General features: G+C 38.0%; 1 protein-coding gene across 6 annotated transcripts in view; it reads left to right on the top strand.

The window, feature by feature from the left end:
• The window catches only part of LOC136837212 (uncharacterized), a 189832-nt gene that overhangs the window by 125859 nt on the left and 46015 nt on the right, over positions 1-17958 (top strand). For 5 of the 6 annotated variants that reach the window (XM_067101889.1, XM_067101886.1, XM_067101888.1 and 2 more), the window contains exons 3-4: positions 1385-1679; positions 12587-12730. In XM_067101889.1, the coding sequence (XP_066957990.1) occupies positions 1385-1679; positions 12587-12730 (439 nt within the window). The remainder of the gene's footprint in view (positions 1-1384; positions 1680-12586; positions 12731-17958) is intronic. The other variant, XM_067101890.1, reaches the window with a different exon arrangement.

Here is a 17958-nt window from a genome sequence, read left to right as displayed (position 1 = left end):
TTCTAGGTGTAACTTTTGACTCGCATCTAACTTTTGAGAAACATCTAATGAGAGTTTCAGCAAATACTGCATGAAAGTTAGGTGTTGTTCATAAGGCCTCATATATTTATAAGTGGTAAAACCAATGCAACCTGTTTTAGATCGTTTGTGCTTCCTTTACTAGAATACTGTTCTCCGGTGTGCATGTCTGCTTCTGCCATAGATCTGTCTCTTTTAGATAGTGGTTGTGGTGGTAGGTTTCTGTTTCCTAGTAAAGGCAGTCCCTGAATTACAATGGAGATCCGTTCCTGGGGCGGTGACTTGTTGGATCTTAACTTTAAAAAAATTTATATAAAAAAGAGTTATGAAAGCCTTACCTTTAATCCTGTGGTTGGTTTGCACACTGGAAGAATGGCAACACTTACTTATTTACATGGGAAGCTTAGAAACTAGTAGCCAGCCTAACATTGCCTTAACTTCGGATTTTTGCCTTAAGTTGGAGACGAATTTTTTATGAATAATTTTGAAAAGCAATGAAGATCGGATTGACTCAAGTTGAGACTGTCATAACTTGGGGACTGCCTGTAGTAGCAGTTATGACTTGGGCCACTGACAGATGGTCTCTTGTTTGTCACTTTTTCATAAGTTGTATTTCAACAGAGATCTTTCACATTCATATTGATCCCTGATCCCCTTTACCTACCGAGAGTAACCAGATTCAGTGAACAGTAGCACCAGTATGCAGTAAATGTGCCTCACTGTTGAATTTCTCAGTTCCAGAGGTCCTTTATTCCTCACACCGTTGGACTGTGGAACAGCCTCCCAGAGGATCTTGTGCAATTGGAATTTCAGAAGTGCAAGCGAAGATGCCATGCATTACTACCATAATACTATTCTTGTTGCATTTTAATACACTTTTATCTGTTTATTAATTTTTTCTTTTTAATAAGTGTGATCTCCTCTTTATGTATTTCTCTTTATCTCCTCTTACTTCTTCCTAATGATCAGCATATTCTTTGGAAGCTTGAATTTCAAGTCAATGGCCCCTGTGGGCTTGTCACATGAATAGGTTTTATCTTCTGAATAATAATAATAATAGTAATAATAATAATAATAATAATAATAATAATAATAATGTGAAGTACATAAGATTCAATTATATAGAAAATTGGGAATATACAGTTAACCTTGCCATTATCTAAACAGATTTGAAAGTTGTTTTTGTCACTATGCTGTAAATAATTTTAAAATTATTTCTGTACATTGATGATATTGCAATTGGGAAGTTATTATGGTAACTGGATCCAGTGATGCAAAGATTGAGGCAAAAAGAGGCTAATTTTCACCTATTGTAGAGCCAGTGCTCAGCGAATATTTCTTTTTACTTATTTTTATAATTTTTCAGTTCTGTTGTCATCACAAATCACAAGTTAATGCTGCAGAGAGATCATTTAGACATCTTGCATAAAAATCTGGAATGCATTAGAAAATCTTCAGGAATTGAAGTAACACAAGTTGAGGACAACCTAGATATTGTGGAAAGTCCAGAGGAAGATGTTGCTGAGGATACAAAATTAATTAATGAATCTCTTTCTGTAAAAAAGAAGAGAGACGAAGAAAAAGGTTTAATCAAATCTATGCAAGTTAAAGGGGAAATAGGTCAATTTAAAATGGAAACTAAATTGGTAACTCAGTATTTGGTAAGTAGTAGAATTTGTAATTGAAAAACAATTTATAGTATTACACAGTGAAAATCATTTTTAATTTTTCATCACAATTCCATTACTATACAATATCCTTGTGTGTGCATAGTCACAAACTTTCCAGATGCTCCATAAAAGAGGAAGGATGTGTGTTCCAATTGGTTGAGTATGTGCAAAAGTTCCACAGGTCCCATAACTATAAACAGAGTCACTTTGAATGCGTGTTGTCCAGAAGTCACAATCTTCACTAGACCTTGACATTTGGATAGTTTCAGTAAATTCCATGCGTTCTATAGTTCTTGCATATTAGAAGTAAATGTTAATCCTTTATGTACTTAACTGCCAACTATACAAGTTGATCATTAGTGTACAGTATTCATGCCCATTTGGGGTGTGGATAATCACTTCCTTGTATGGTTCCATAAATCATTATATTATTTAATAGAAATTACTGTATGGTGTACTATAGGTACTCTATCCAATTCTTCCTAATGGGGACCTCCTTTCTCGTGTTATTTCCCAATGAATTTCATGGTGCATATATCCTTTCAATATATATACATTATATATATATATATATACACAGTATATATATATATATATTTTTTATGGTTATCGTCATCGGATCATGAACTTTTAAGAATCTTATGGGAAAAAATACCAGACAGTAGTAGACAGTAGGGGTACAGGCAGGCCCACAAGCCTTGGAGTGAGAGAAGAGTTTTGGCAACTATCAGTTGACTCTAAACCACTGGAAGTCTCTGCCTGACTGAGTCGTGAGCCGTGCTGGCTGTGGAACGCACTTTTCTCACACTGGATTGCGCCATTCTCAGACACTGCTGATAAACTTGGATCACCTCAACGTAATGTTGTTTGTGCAAGCAATAACAGGAAGCAAAGATGGTACGTGCCCCAGAAGGGAAGTTGGTTGGCCAGTGTCTTTTTCTCTGACTTGTTTTTATCATCGCTCAAGTAAATTCTTATTTCTTTGTATTAAACAGCGACCTTAATATACCCAGTGTGTAACTCACTGAACAGTGCATAATGTAATTCTTGCCTTTGCTAGTAAGTGAGTAGTGTAAAAAAATTCCCTCCACTTTTTGCATTAACTCATTTACAGGGAGATTGTAATCCAGTAATAGTCTTATCTGGAATTGTCTCATTTCCAGGAGTGTTATCAGTGCAGTTACCTACTTAGCCATACCTCTGTGTTCCCGATTGCCTGAAGTACCTGCCCATACCAAGGCTGGTAGAAATTCATTTGCCAGTTTGGCTTAGGCAAGTGGCCAGTATTCATAAATGTGATGCATTGTCATTCACTCAGTAATTGCTGTTGTGTCCTTTTTTCCATTTGTTTTTTCAGTGAGAGTGCCCAATTTTTCACTGTTCGACGCAAGCTGTGAGGTAGTAGTGAACCATTAGCTTAGGTAAGTTCAATGCATGTATATTGAGAGGAAAGTGTGCAATTTCTCTTCGATTAGGGCCATGGAATTTGCTACCTCCACATAGGATAGGAAATGCCGCATTGGCAACCCTTCACACACAAGCAAATCCAGCTAGCTTCCTCGTTTCTCGCTCTGCCTCATCTCCCGCTCAGAGTCATGACATTTCACCCTTTTTCAAAATTATTCATTCATAGAGAGTAGCTGTATTTTCATAAGTATCATTAACATAACATATGTTTGTAAGTCATTTGCTCAGAATAGACTAGTACACAGTAATACCCCGGTCTTACACGATTCGAGTTGTGCGAATTCACAGACACGTGAACTTTTCATTGGAACCTAACTAATTCTCATATGTGATTCTTTCACAGGCATGCAACATTTGTGAATCCTCAAGGGAGGTGAGAGAGATAAGGGTTGTCCTCACTTGAAAGAGTGAAATTATTTATCATTTATTACAGAGACAGAGAGAATAACATGAAAGAGAGAGAGATTGTCCTTACTTGAACTGTCAAGTTAAATTATTTATGAATTAATATGGAGACGGAGAATAACATGAGAGAGAGAGAGAGAGAGAGAGAGAGAGAGAAGTTATTCTTATGTTAGATATCAAAAGATGGAAATTCATGATTTATGAAGGAAAAAAGAGGAGAGAGAGAGAGAGATAGTATCAAAAATCCTTTGACACACTGTGGACAACGATTGACTTATTTGACAGCTCTTCCCTCGCTCTCCTCTCTTCCAGGGTTTCACAAAAGATCAGGAAATGATATTTGTTTGTTTAAAATATCACGTAATTTACCATAGAAATGTATAAATTTTGTAATTACAGTATAATTATTATTATTATTATTAGTACAGTATTATTAATTAATCTCATTAATCTTTGAATTTTCATCTTTTGATATCTAATGTAAGAATAACTCTCTCTCTCTCTCTCTCTCTCTCTCTCTCTCTCTCTCTCTCTCTCTCTCTCTCTCTCTCTCTCTCTCTCTCTCTCTCTCTCTCTCTCAGTTAGCGTTCACACATTTTTACAACTTATTTCTCTGTACATATTTACCTGTACCGTAGATAGTTTAAATTGATCTAATTTTACCTGTACCATCTACGAACTGTAAATGCGCTAATGTGGCAAATGCATTCTAAAACATAGAGACATAATAACTAAGAGTTGTATTAGTCCAAATAAAAAACACTGTTTGTTCATGAAAAAGCATTTCAGAACAAAGAGAAAGAGACGTAGAATAAGGAAGTTATTAAAAAGAGGTTGAGAAGACTTCTAAAAATAGATAGGTCGGAAGGGGGAGAGAGAGAGAGAAATTCTCCTCCAACTCTATTTATATGTCAACCATTTAATTCTTTTTTTAAGGGTAATGTATTAAGCTGACTTTTAAATGAAATTACAGTAACTTTAATTTCATTTAAAAGTTAGCATAATAATTTGGGAGCATGATTAGGGTCATATTTAGTGTTTAAACTTCAGAAGTAAGCATTTATTAGCATTTTTAGAGACCGTGCCAAACTTAAGTGAAAATTCAGCTTGCGCGAGGGATTCTAACCTCATGTAAGTTCGGGGTATGAATGTACTTAAATTTGCGTCTCGTAATTATAAGAGAGTTTCGTATGTTTGTGTGTGTGTGCAGGTGTACATTCTTTCATACATGTGACCAGTAAACATTAGAGTTCACTTGCTCCCACACGCATGTATTCATGGCCTTGAACTGTCGTAACAAAGCAGCCATGGTGGAGTAACTGTCAAATGCGCTGCTGTGCTGTCATTACATCCTTAGTATGCACTTTTTATACTTGCACAAGTTCTTAATATCACTGTAACTGAAGTCTTTTCATTTTAGTGTGAAAAAGAAAATACACCTTTCTTATTACTATTTTAACTTGAGAGCATAGTCATTCTTCTTATATAAAAATGCAAACTTCATGTATCCATTTATATGCTACAAGTTATTCCTTTTGTCAAGAGAGATTTTTTTCTTGAGTTATTCCTTGTTTACCCATCATTGTTGGGAGCATGTATCATTAAATTGGCTACATGAGTGCGTTCAAATACGACCATTGCCTTTCAAATAATCGAGTTCCTTGAGTCAGCAAACCCAAAATTTACATGTCACATATTAATCTCTGGAATCATGTCTTTTATAAAGCCACTTCCTGTGCATATAATTATTGCTTCAAGTAAAGCAAACCCATTTAACACACTAGGCAGCAATTTCCTGTGGTTTTCCAGTCTCATTATATATCCCAACTGGGAACTTTACTAACTCATTAGTAGCCTGTATTGACTTGTTGCGCTTTTTGTGCTGAGTTTATTTTGTGTTGCTACACAGCCTAACCTTGGGCTTGTTGTCGCCTTGGAGATCCATTTACTTATTTTAATCTTTTCTTATTGAACACTACGTGCCATTTAAATAATTGCTTAAGCCCTCAGCCTTTGTACGATTGGATGGACTATTGATCACCTTGAGTAAGCTTAACCTAACAGTTCTTCATGAACAAATCTGTCTGTTCACTGTAACAGTCCATCGTTCATCGTGAACCAATCTGCACATTTTTGTGCAATGCAAACCTATTAACTACATTTATGTGCCGTAAATTATCCAGTTCCTCGGAACTCTTAACCTGTGCACTATAGCTGGTACAGCCCATGTGCATGTTTCCGTTGTTCTTTGAACAATCCACAAGTTCTTCCGAACTTGCCTTGGACCACATGTTACCTTTGTGTCCATAAGTGCCAATCACTTAGTGTGTCCTCCCCGCAGCTTGCCCCATGTTACCACTGTGTCCATGGGACCGGCATTATCGCTCCTAAGGACCACTCACAGTGTCACCTTTACCATAGGGCCACCTTCTACAGTCTTTGTAGACACTTGTCCGAAGTACTGCATATTGCATCGGGCCCAGTGTCAACAATTTCTGCCCTATGGAACCAGCTTAACGTTCTTCAGAACCACCTTGCACATTAGTGCCTTATCACAAGGGGGCATTACCATTCCAAGTGTCACCATTCTTAAGGAACATTTCCATTCTAGTGGAGCCTTCTAAGGCCCACTTCCTTATTTTGCATACATTTTGCCCAGTTCAGAGTGCCATTTCCATTCCATGCAATTACTTGCATGGCCTCTCATTTGTTCATGTGTGCCTATACTGCGTAGCCTAGAGGCAGTGCCTTTCCTTCAGTGCCACTTTCATGCTGCTAGCACATCAACAAAAAGCATCTAACAACCTGCAACATCCAACCCATAGTAAATCAGCAAAATGGCCACTTACGAGGAGGCAGCTGCTGCCTATGAGAGGTGCAGACGAAGAGCAGTCTATACTGGTTACCCAGTATACAAGAATTTTTTAACATGATGCTAACTGATTGGCTAGAAGATGCCCTGCGAGCCAGGCCGAAGGGGTGAGCCCTTCCAAAGCATCCCTCCAAAAGAGATCTCAGTAAGACATGTTGCTGTGTGTACAAAGCCTAGTGGCACATAAAGAATTATAGAAAGTGCCTTGAAAGAACCACTCGACCAGTGTCAAACCCTGGCCCTCCTCCAGACCCAGTGTCACCGCTTGCACATACTCCTATCCCACAGCCTAAGGGCTAGGCTCCTACTGAGGGGTGGTTACAGAAGTTTTGCATTTTGTGTAGCATGTGGGGGCATTCCATGAATTGGACCCAGTGTCCTGCTAGGTCTGTTACATCTCCGCCCAAATCCATGGACACTTGTTTATGTGACTCATTGCAGTGTGAAATAACGAGAGCTTCCCATCCCATATCGCTCTCCATGACGATGGTTATCTCTATCCTTCTTAGCCAGTTAGAACCCATGGCTGATATAGAGGCCAAAGTCTCTCTCATTGTGTGGTATACGTTATCCGATGGTACCCAAGTCAGAGAGGATGAAAAAGTGACCAAGTCAGAGAGGATGAAAAAATGACCTTTGAGTGGGTAGATGGCATTACTTATACTATTCCCATTATCCTCCTAAGGGTGGACATGCCCCACAGAACAAAGGGCCATATAATAAAGCAGTGCTGCCCAGGATTGGTGATGAGAATTCATGAATTTTACATCATCATCCTAGGCTGTGACCTCCTGACAGGTTACTTTCCATGGACGGGACCACCCCCAGAGCCAGAGTAGATTTCAGCTGGATCAGTATGCCCGCGCCGCCTTCACCTCCAGCAAACGAGCTAGTGCCTAGCCTAGAGTCATTGCCTGCCACAGGGCCAGAGCCCGAACCCTCTCCAAACCTCCCTTCAGGAGATACAACTCCAGCTCTCCTCTTGACCCCTTGCATGGCCTCACAACCGGAAACCACCTGCATCTACAGCCACCTCTTCTTCTACCACTGAGTCCCCAGAAGATAGAACTCTGGGTGACAGTCACCTGCGTCCTGAGTTGATTGCAGAGATCCAGGAACTGCAACGAAAGTTGGCAGCGATAGGTGGCACCACCAGTGCTTAACCACCACAGCCGAGGTAGTGGCTGATCTCTGCCATTAGCTAGCACTGAACCCCATGCTGAGTTTCACAGCTATAGTGTCAACCAGTGTGCCCTGGTAGTATACTGACAGTACACTATTACACTTTTACATTAAGCTTATTACCCTTTTTCTTCTAGATGAAGATGAAAATTAATTAACTGGGAATTAATTGATTTCTAATCTACAAAAAATGAACTGATCAGGCTGAAGTTACCCCAAATCCATGTATTACCCGACCTTTAGCCTCACATATGAGATTAAGTACCAATTTTTGGCATTTTGGCAGAGATTTTTGATAGTGACAGCCATCTTGGATATTTCTATGCAGAGAAATGATTTATCTACATATATAAAGGCATGTTTTTAATAGTTTAATATAAACTGGGAGTGACTTACTTAGCGATTTGAACGTGATTAATCAATTAAATACCAATATTCAAATATCCACAGGATGCCATTTTGAAAACCTGTCGGCCATCTTGGAAAATGGCAAAATTTTGTGTGGCCGAAGGTTGATAATGAGACCAAGGGACAAGAAGAATAATTGAGCCAAGTTTCATGCTTGTATCACCATTTGCATTTTTCCCAAATTTTTTTGTAGTTACCCGCTCCACTACTTAAGGGAGAGGAGGGTGGCCATGTGAGGGGCTTCCTCAACAGCAGATGATGTTGGCCCTATCACAGTCCTCTTTAACAGTAGGGTATTTCATAGGTAAAAAAAGTACTAAAGAGAGAGGAGGGTGGCTCCATTGGTCCTCAACATCTTGTTATTGCACGAGAAGCCTAGACATTCTTTCGAGGGATCCTTCTCATGCAAAAACAAAGTCAGTCCCCGTGGGTCTTCCAGATTCAGGAGGGGAAAGTTCAGTGGCAAAGTCCACTTCACACCCAGTACAGGCAGTCCCCTGGGTTATGTCAGGTTCAGGTTACATTGTTCCTAACTTACGGTGCTTGCCTCACGGCACCGTTAACCCCAATTTTTCAGCGCCATTATAATCGTGATGCTTCAGATTACGGCGATTTTGGGCTTGCAGTGTGCTGCCGGGGATGGAACCCCTGCTGTAAACCAGGGACTGCTTGTGTTGGAGCATCTGTCCCAATGTACTCTTGATCTCTATCAAAGAAGGCATACAGGGAGATCTTCAACTCCAGTATCTTGGCATATTGGCCAGGACATGGAATCTGCTTGGAAACAGAGGGGAGTACTCTCTGCCAGAGCTGTGCCAGGAAGGTGTACTCTATATCCCCTATGCTCCCTCTGAAACCTTGGACCCTAGGGCTAGTCTAAATCAAACCTTTCCTTCATGGTTCGCTGCCAGGAGCATAGTGCTTACCTATACATGTCTGAAAAAGGCCTAAACATACTTTATTTAAAAAATTTTCTAAATTGCTGATAAAAAGAAATCTGGGATACTTAGTTTAAAATTAACTTACAAGTTAAACACAGGGGAAGCTGCAAGGTACTGTTTATCATTTCGTAAGCAAGAAGTTAAGCTAAAAGATTTTCCTTTTTACACCATAAACAAAAAATGATCTGAATATAATAAAAAAACCATCAATTAATGATTTTGTTGCAAAATTCCTAATTAATGAGATTTTTAAATTGTCAAAGTTGACAGCAAAACAGAAGGTATTGCATAGCCTACTAGCTTAATCCAAAACTCCCTCCTTGATGGAAACTCCAGCTAGGAGGTTTTAGCAATTATGCCTAATCAAAAATTTTATGGAACAAACTTTTTACAGTAGCTTTAGATAGGCATTTAGCTCTCCTCAGCTGATAACTGCAACATTTCATCTACTTGGCCTGCAACAGTGTTCTAGAGCACAGTTTGGGCCATGTGAAGCTTATGGGTGACTGAAGGGTAATGGAGATCTTAGCCAGTTTGTGAGCTGTTGCCACATCTGTGTGAGCAGGTGAGAAAAACTGGGTAATTGCTGAAGGCAAGGGAAAGAGCGCTCTTTTTATACTTTATCACTGTCTCTATCAAAGGCACTATTCTGGCTAGGACCAACTATGAGAGATTTCTTTGGTATTGGTTGGTCCATCTTATGGAGCTTGGGGGTGACCATGAGAGTAACTCCTTTGAGGTCGAACAGCAGCTATGTTGTCAAAAGCACTGGTACTGTTCATATATGAGGACTATGACATACATATTTTATCTAGAGATTCTTATGGCTGTGAAATATTCTTAAAGTGACCTCATCCAGATGATACCTTTTAGACTCTGTGCACCATGCTGGCAGTAGACCTGGTACAGGTGCTTTTAAATCATCTCCTAACCCAAGCTATATAACCTTTAATGGATGGGCATCAGTATTAATATTATGCGCCATATGATTTGGATGAATTTAGCAGGAGAGATGTTCATAGCACTTCAGTGGTCCTTAAATAACTCATAGCAACTTTAGTAGCTCAGCACAGAACAGAGGGGGATCAGTATGCCTTGAGACTTGATGGGGGAATGTATTGCCCCTCTCTGTCTCTTTATTTATTTGCTCATAAATGGAACCAGGGATTGCTGTTAGTTAGTTCTTATCTTTTATGATAGTTTGTCAGCTCATAAATATACCCAGGGATTGCTGTTAGTTTTAGTTCTTATCTTTTATGGTAGTTTGTCAGCTATGATTGTAATTTTGCAAAGAAAAGTGCAAAGAAATATTAGAAAAAAAACGTATACCTCACAAAAAAGTTACTGCATCTCTCCATCTCAGTAAATCTCGTAAATATTTTGCTACAAATATACTCAGAATTTGTTACTAATTTTAGTTCTTATCTGTTTTGAAATTGTGTGAGCTGTAATTATAATTTTACAAAATAAAATACAATAAATTATTAGAAAAAACATGTGTAACTTGGTAAAATTAGCATATTTTTACAAGTGTCTCGTAAAAGAGGCCCCACACATTCAACTTCCTGTGGAAGGTCAGGAAAAATTTATATAATTTTTTTTCTTACACCATGTGCATTTGCATATCTTCCTCTTTCCATTGATGTATTTTTTTTTAAATTGGCCAACCTTAAAGTTTGCCTAGTCTGGGGGTGTGCTTGATATATATTTAGCCCGACCCTTAAGGGTTAATTGATGCAGGGATATTACTTTTGGACCTTCTAAAACTGCTTCAAAAGAGTCTTATCCTTCATTTCTATGAGACTCACCCAAAGTATTCCCAACCTAAAATTATGAGCAGAGCAAATTTTAAATAATTTTATATGACCAGAAATCCAGTGGTTCCTTTTAATATTTCATTTACTCTTTGGGAGTTGCCAGAGTGCCCTCATGCAGCTAATTTATAGAAGCTAAATAGACTATGATAGCGGAGAAAATTCAGTCAATTTTTATGGAGAATTTTTGTTAGCATCAGAACTCAAGACTCATGTTTACCAATGGCTCCAAATCTAGCACAAGTGTTGGGTTTGCAGTAAACAGTACAGATTTTAATTATAAGAGTGCACATGCAATGGAGGTCACAAATTTTATATTAAATAGCTTTGATTTAGGATGCAAAAAATGTATTTCAAGCACTCAGTATTTTTAGGTCATCTAACCCTTAAATTTTATGGATGTACTTGAGAATGAGACAGTAGATAAGCTTACTGAGCATGTATCAGCAGAACTACGAGGGAGATAGGTTTCATGTTGAGACCTTATCCTAAACATTAGGAAATCAGCGAACAATGTAAGAACTTGCTGGTATGTTCAGATAAAATTATCAAAAGTGATGTGTTTCGTGAGAGTTACAGCCAAGGTCCTCAGTGATGGGCAATAGTTCAGTGTAGTCTGCAGGTTGGCCAAATACAGGCAGTCCCCGATTAACGGCAGGCTCGGTTAACAGCGATCCGGTTTTATGGCGCTTGTCTACCGACGAAAATCTGCAATTTTCAGCGCCGAAAATCGCTGATTTCTGCTTATCGGCGCCGGTAATTGGGTACTGGCGCCAATACATACCTAACAGAGGCGCCGATAACAGAAAATCGGCACTTTTTGGCGCCAATAACCCCCGAAAATTGCCGAAAAAGCGCCGAAAATAGCTGATTTTCGGTTATCATCACACCCCTCAGAAACGGAACCCCGCCGATAACCGGGGAATGCCAGTAAATATTATGACTTAACCATGATTTCTTGGTGGCTGTTGCTCAGCAGTCTTATTTGCATAATTCCATAATTCAGTTAACTGTAAGGCATTTGTTAATCAAAAGTCCCAATCCAGGGGATTATAAGACAGGTTCTCTCTGAAGCTAAAAGTGGGGATGGCTAGTACATTCTCTCTGTTTCATGGACATACTGTAAGTTTTAACTTCATTGGAGTAAATTCCTTGTAGAAAGAACATATTCAGATTAAAATGTGTATTAATCAATATGTGGTTGATTGTTTAAGATATAAATTTAGTTCTGTTGTAATGCTTTGATAAAGCTGGCCTTAAGCAGCAAAATCAAGTTTTAACATGCTTTCAGTATGAAAATATTAACTATAAAATATTCTTTAATATGCTGCTTGTCGTCAGTGATTCAAACAGTCATGAGGCTAGATAATCCCTAATTACTAATTTTACATCCTTTTGTTTATCTTAGGGTAGCTGATCTGCTTAACTAAATATGCATGTGATCACTCAGTTTGAAGCAAAGCATAAGACTATTTACAGTAATGACCAGTGTTTAAAAATCAGAATTGCTTTTTGAAAAGTACTTCTGATTGGCAAAGGAAGCACTTGTCAGTAATATCATCACTCATGTAAGCACCTTCACTTACTCTATATCTGAATTAAAGTTAGATTGTTCTCCTGAAATATTGAAGAAGCTTTATAAAGATATTTTAATGAGAAACATTCATGACTGTTTTTGAAACTTTTTTATTAGAGCTGCTAGTTTGATTTTGGGATTCACTATTCAGATGTCTCATCTTGACCTCTTCCTTTGTATTTATTTACATGTTTTATGTTTTCCCTTGCTTAACTGATAATGTTATCCTGCAGGTGGGTTACCATAGTAAGCAGAGAGGTGTTCCATATGTAAATGTTAACCCATTACCTGATTGTGTCCAGTTAATGTATCAGTCATTCCAGCCAATTGAACATAGCCACCTGTGCCATTTTTTTAATAGCCTTTATTATTTTGAGGTAAGTTGATAAACTTTTATTACTGAAACAGAAATTTTGTGCAAGATTAATGGTATTAATTGTCCCTGGCTTATGAATAAACTATTTAGAATTTATATCATAGTAAAGAAATATATTCATAAATACACAATCTTTATGCTTCTCAGTTAAAATTAATCTGTTATTGAGTACGTGAATCTGGAGAATAGAATTCTTAGAAGCAAATAGAATTTAAAGTAAAAAAATTACTTTATATTGTTTGTAGATGTGCATTATTCATTTTAAAAAAGAACTACTGTGCTGAAGTTCAAAATTAATTCTTAGGGAGATCAAACAATATTTCAGTATGGACATGTATTTAATTATTTACTCACAGCAGCTACCAAAGATAGGTTATTTGGAGTAAATCTTACTTACTGTTAAAGGTAGCTTATATCTTCGTGCCATTTTGTGCAATCGGTATTGAAAGTAAACAAAATAACACTTGACTGACCTGCTAGGACTGTCTCTGTAATCACCTGTTTCCCACTAGGTAATGTTGGAATGTTGACGTTCTTGGTAGAAGTCTTCATGCATATTGTGTGAATCAGCGGTAATAATTTTAACTATTTCTGGCTTATTTTCTCCTGTATGGTATTGTGCTTGTTTTCTGTGTTTGCATTATGTCATCTACAGCAAGCAGAGATGAAAGCATTAGGCTGTATAGAAACAAGTTTTGTGTAAATGTTTCAGTTGTTCATGATGGCAATGTGTGTGTTGGCCTACCTGTTAGGGCACGAGTGTGGTTTTTTCCTCATTGTGAAGAATATAAGGAGTGGTCTGATGAGAGGATGAATAATCTTGTGTAGTATCAGAAGATGTGAGAGGCCCATAGATTACATAGATAGTTTGTTAGGGCCAGCCATAAGCCTACTCAGTCTTTTTCTTTTTCTTTCGGTGTTGCTTCTCCTCCTCCATTGCTTGATAGGTTGATTCCTTTCTCACTCCCCTTGCTTTGCCTTCTTATGCTCTGTACGTGGTTCAAGAGGATAATGATGGGCAATTTGAGGAATATTCTTCTTTTATTAATTAGAAGAAATTTGATTGTAGATGTTATGGGTGGAGATCACGGTTCCCACCATAGTGATTGAGCTTTTTCTGTTCCCTGTGAGAGAAAAGGTATCTGAGCCTTTTTCTGTCTGTACAGTATCCCGCCCTCTGGACTGCCCTGTGTCAGTTGGTTGTCTCCACTGACAGGGAACCAAGGCGTATCTCGGGCCAAGGTCTCTGCTCTTCAGCACCTCTCTTTCAACTGTCACAGCTCAAATTAGACACGTTTCCAAAGGATTCATTTGGTAGAGTTTAGTGCTCGCATTTACCAGCTCACGTATTATCTTTTTTTTGGAATGAGTGATAGTGATGTGGGTGAACTGGTGTTATATGGAGATTATACACATAGTATTACGTTTATTTCAGTAGTTTCTGATCTGTGCATCAATACTTGTATTGTTAATCATTTCCTCGCACTGTATTGTCTTTCATTTCAGAGCTTAACTCTCCCCTCTTACTTAGTTCCCCACCCCCCCATTCATCACCTTTTGACGTATGTTCCTATTTGTACTAGCGGCTCTTCCTCTTCTGCAGCTTATTCATCTAGTTAAGGCTAGCCTTGTGCTAGAACAGGCTCTTGCTCCTCAGCAATTGTCTCTTAAAGTTTTGTACAGATAGCTTTAGTTGTCCTCGTTCCATGGTGTTGTCATGCAAGAATGCTCTACCTTCTCCCACCCAGTCATCTGGTACATAACACCAGCATCCCGAGGCATCGTTGCTGACATTCCCTGGTATGTCTCCTTCTCTGGCATTTATCACCTCACCATCTTTGTCAGTAGATTTGCTGTTTTCTGTCTTGGTTCTGCCTTTGGACTTTATGGTTTTTAACCCTGATTTGGTTGATTCTCCTTTAGTTTTTAAGGAATGCATAGTTTGCATTATATTCCGCTTTCACTCCCTTTTGTCGAAGATCAATCTGTTGATCAGTACTTTTTTGTATACAATACTTCTACTGTGGCTGCTGTTAAAATGAGTAAGATATTAACAATGATCATGGTAAGGTGCATTTTCAAGAAAAGTCAGTGCCATTTGGAAAAGGATTAACAATCAAAAGAGAAAGCTAGTTAACTGTTTATGGTTAAATAGCTCTGCACCTAACACTAAGAGTGTAGTTTGCCCACAACTGTTTGTGGAGTAAGCACATAGGAACCAACCAACAGTGGTGGTTTGCTGGCTTAATGTAAAAAACTACCGAGGTGATCTCAGAAGTTTATCACTTAAAGCTGGTTCTCAGAATGTCACTGCACCAGTTGCCAGTTTTATGAAGTTGTTTAGAGTTGTGTTAGGACATAGATACAATATTAGTTTTTCACCTTCCTCTGTATAGCATGCAAGTTTCAAGTTCTTGTACCAAGGAAGTGAAGACTTCTCTAATTGGTAAGGTACTTTGGCCTAATTGTGGGATGGAAGTACTTTTGAAGTCTTTATTTTGTTCTTAGCACAGCAACTCAATTATTGCGAGAAATATATATGATATGAATGTGTTTATATAAGTGTTTGTGTACATATATATACATATATATACTGTATATATATATACATATATATAATTTATATATATTTATATGCATGTATATGTATATATGTAGATACATATAAAAAATAATGATACACCTTTTTCATATGAAAGTTCTGTGTGAAATATCCAAAACCCCTCTCAAATTTTGCTTCAGTAAGTGATCAAGTTTCTCATTCTAATTGAGAGAATTTTAAATGTAACCATAACTGATATTTTGAACTCCCCAGTTCAAGTAGGCAGTAAGGATCCTCTAAAGACCATGTACAGAGTTTCTGAAGTGTCTGACAAAGCTTCAAGAAGAACTGTGGATAGTGATGGTTCCCTGGAAAGGATACTTGGTACCTTTGCTATTTTGCCACCCCTCTCGACTTCCTAACATCCTTCTCTCCCCACTCTCTTCACACAGAGAAGTTCTGAGTTTGGGAGGGGGGAGATCAGACAGTTGTTATGCAATGGGGCCCCCTCGATTTGGGACCACCTTGACGTGGTGAGGGGGCTCTCAAACCCCAGAAATCTGCTCCCTGGTTTAAATCCAAGAATCCCACCTGCCATTATATATTTGTTTGGATTAAATTCTGTGGAATTTTCCACTGTTACTAAAATTTATTGGACCTGATAAATAGGTGAAGATATCACAGCTGGGAATGGATTTATATCCAAAGCTAAATAGTGGGAACTGTGGTAGGACCATCAACTGCCCGATAATGTTCGGACCTGAGAGATATCGGGCGGAACTATTCTTTAGGGCTGGACTACGGATTCCAGGGGGCTCTGTTTCTGGGGATAGGACTCTCAGCATTCTGTCCGGTTTGCCCATAACATGATTAGGGTGGGGATGATTGTGTTCCAGTAATATTGTCAGTCCTAGCAAGCGGGTTTGGCTTACACTTGGGCCACTCTAATCATGTTGTGCCATCCCCTATGGGATAGGGTAGGGACGCGAACATTTGAGAGTCAATTCTCACTTGTGCCATTGGCAGAAGAATAAACCCCTTGAAAGGCTGATGATATCTTTTTAAGGTTTTCAGTTTTATATATTTTTTTTTTTCCCCACTTCAATCTTAATGCTCAGTTGCGTTAAAGATAAAGATTTAAGTACCCCTGGACCCTTTGATGGTAGCAACTTGGCACAGTTGGCAACTGCAGGAACCTCCGCTGACAACCTCTCTCTGGAAAAATCAGAAAAAAATACAAATGTAATTACACTGCTCCAGTGAAAAGCAAACCAAAAAAAACCCAAATATCTTGACCTAACCTTGACTCACTTCGACTCCCTTTTTGGGAGTGGAAGTTGGTCAAGATTTCTGACCTTAGAAACAGAGAAGAAAATTTCGGCATTGAAATTAGAAAACTTCTTGTTGAAGTAACATTCAACTACTGAAATGTCATTCAGACAAGTAAAAGAACAGATGTGGTGGATAGAAACCACAACAAGAAATCAGTCAGAAAATTACTTAAATATAAAAAATATTGACAGTGTAAAAGTACATATAAAAAACATGACAATATGAACAGTGTACAAGGTACCATAGTACTCCCTAATAATGATGAACCAATAGAAAAGAATATATTGCTGGATTCCCTTAAAAAAAGGTACAACAACGTACAAGATGCGAAATATACAACATAGCCAGTAGAGTAGAGTAATGGAAAAACACTGAGAAAAGCAAAGATAAAATTTGAAGGCCATGAATTACCCTTAAAAATTAAAATCTTGGTCCAAAGCAGAGAACTGAGACGTATGTTCCAAAACCACTACAGTGCCAGAACTGTAGTATGTATGGACATACAAAGAAAAATTGCTGTGATAAATCTATATGTGCATATTGTTGATCTGACGAACATACCACACAGTGGAAGTGTGGTGAACCGAAATGCGTTAACTGTGGACAAAATCACCATGCAAGATCTAAGGAGTGTATGTATTATATATACAATACAGAATTAAAATTACTTCAGGAAAGGACAGGAATGCCTATAAAAGAGGCCAAATTAGAATTAAAGGTTAGAGGAATGCATGATCCTGCTAAGAAGTGAACTTTCTCTACAGTAATAAGATCAACCAATGAAACAAAAATGGAAATAAATAAGAGTAACAAAACCCTGATAGATCAATCTCAAAGAAAAATAACCACTTTGCAAGAAGAAACTAATATAGCAAAGGACCAAGAAATGTATACAAATCTTTGCTCAAATTCATTTGAGATATTTAGAGAAATGGAAACACTAGGAGATAATACAAGCACCACAGAAATATTAGAAGATAGTCATGATGAATTAGAAACTAAAGAAAAAAGAAAAAAAAAGAGTCCTTTTGAGAGAACTCCACCCAAGACCAACAAAAACCAACTATTATTAGAGGTACATCCATTAAAATAAAGGCAGGATACCCCAAGAAAGAACATAAATAAAAAAAAAATAAAGAATATACCTTTGTCTCCTAAAGTAATAATAAAACCAAAGGAAACAGATACCTAGAACATCAAAGAATTAGTAGAGGAACAAACCATTGACAAGAATGATTATGTGATGGGAGAAGAGATTACTCCGTCACCAACAATAAGTGCAGCAAGAGTAAATGAAAAAAACGACACATGAAAACACATGTGGATGCAATGAATGCTTCGTTGAACTGTGCAAC

Source organism: Macrobrachium rosenbergii, chromosome 58 (assembly GCF_040412425.1).
Source record: "Macrobrachium rosenbergii isolate ZJJX-2024 chromosome 58, ASM4041242v1, whole genome shotgun sequence".
Classification (NCBI taxonomy): Eukaryota; Metazoa; Arthropoda; class Malacostraca; order Decapoda; family Palaemonidae; genus Macrobrachium; species Macrobrachium rosenbergii.
Note: the sequence above shows the minus strand (reverse complement) of the source record. Positions and strands in the feature narration are given on the sequence as shown.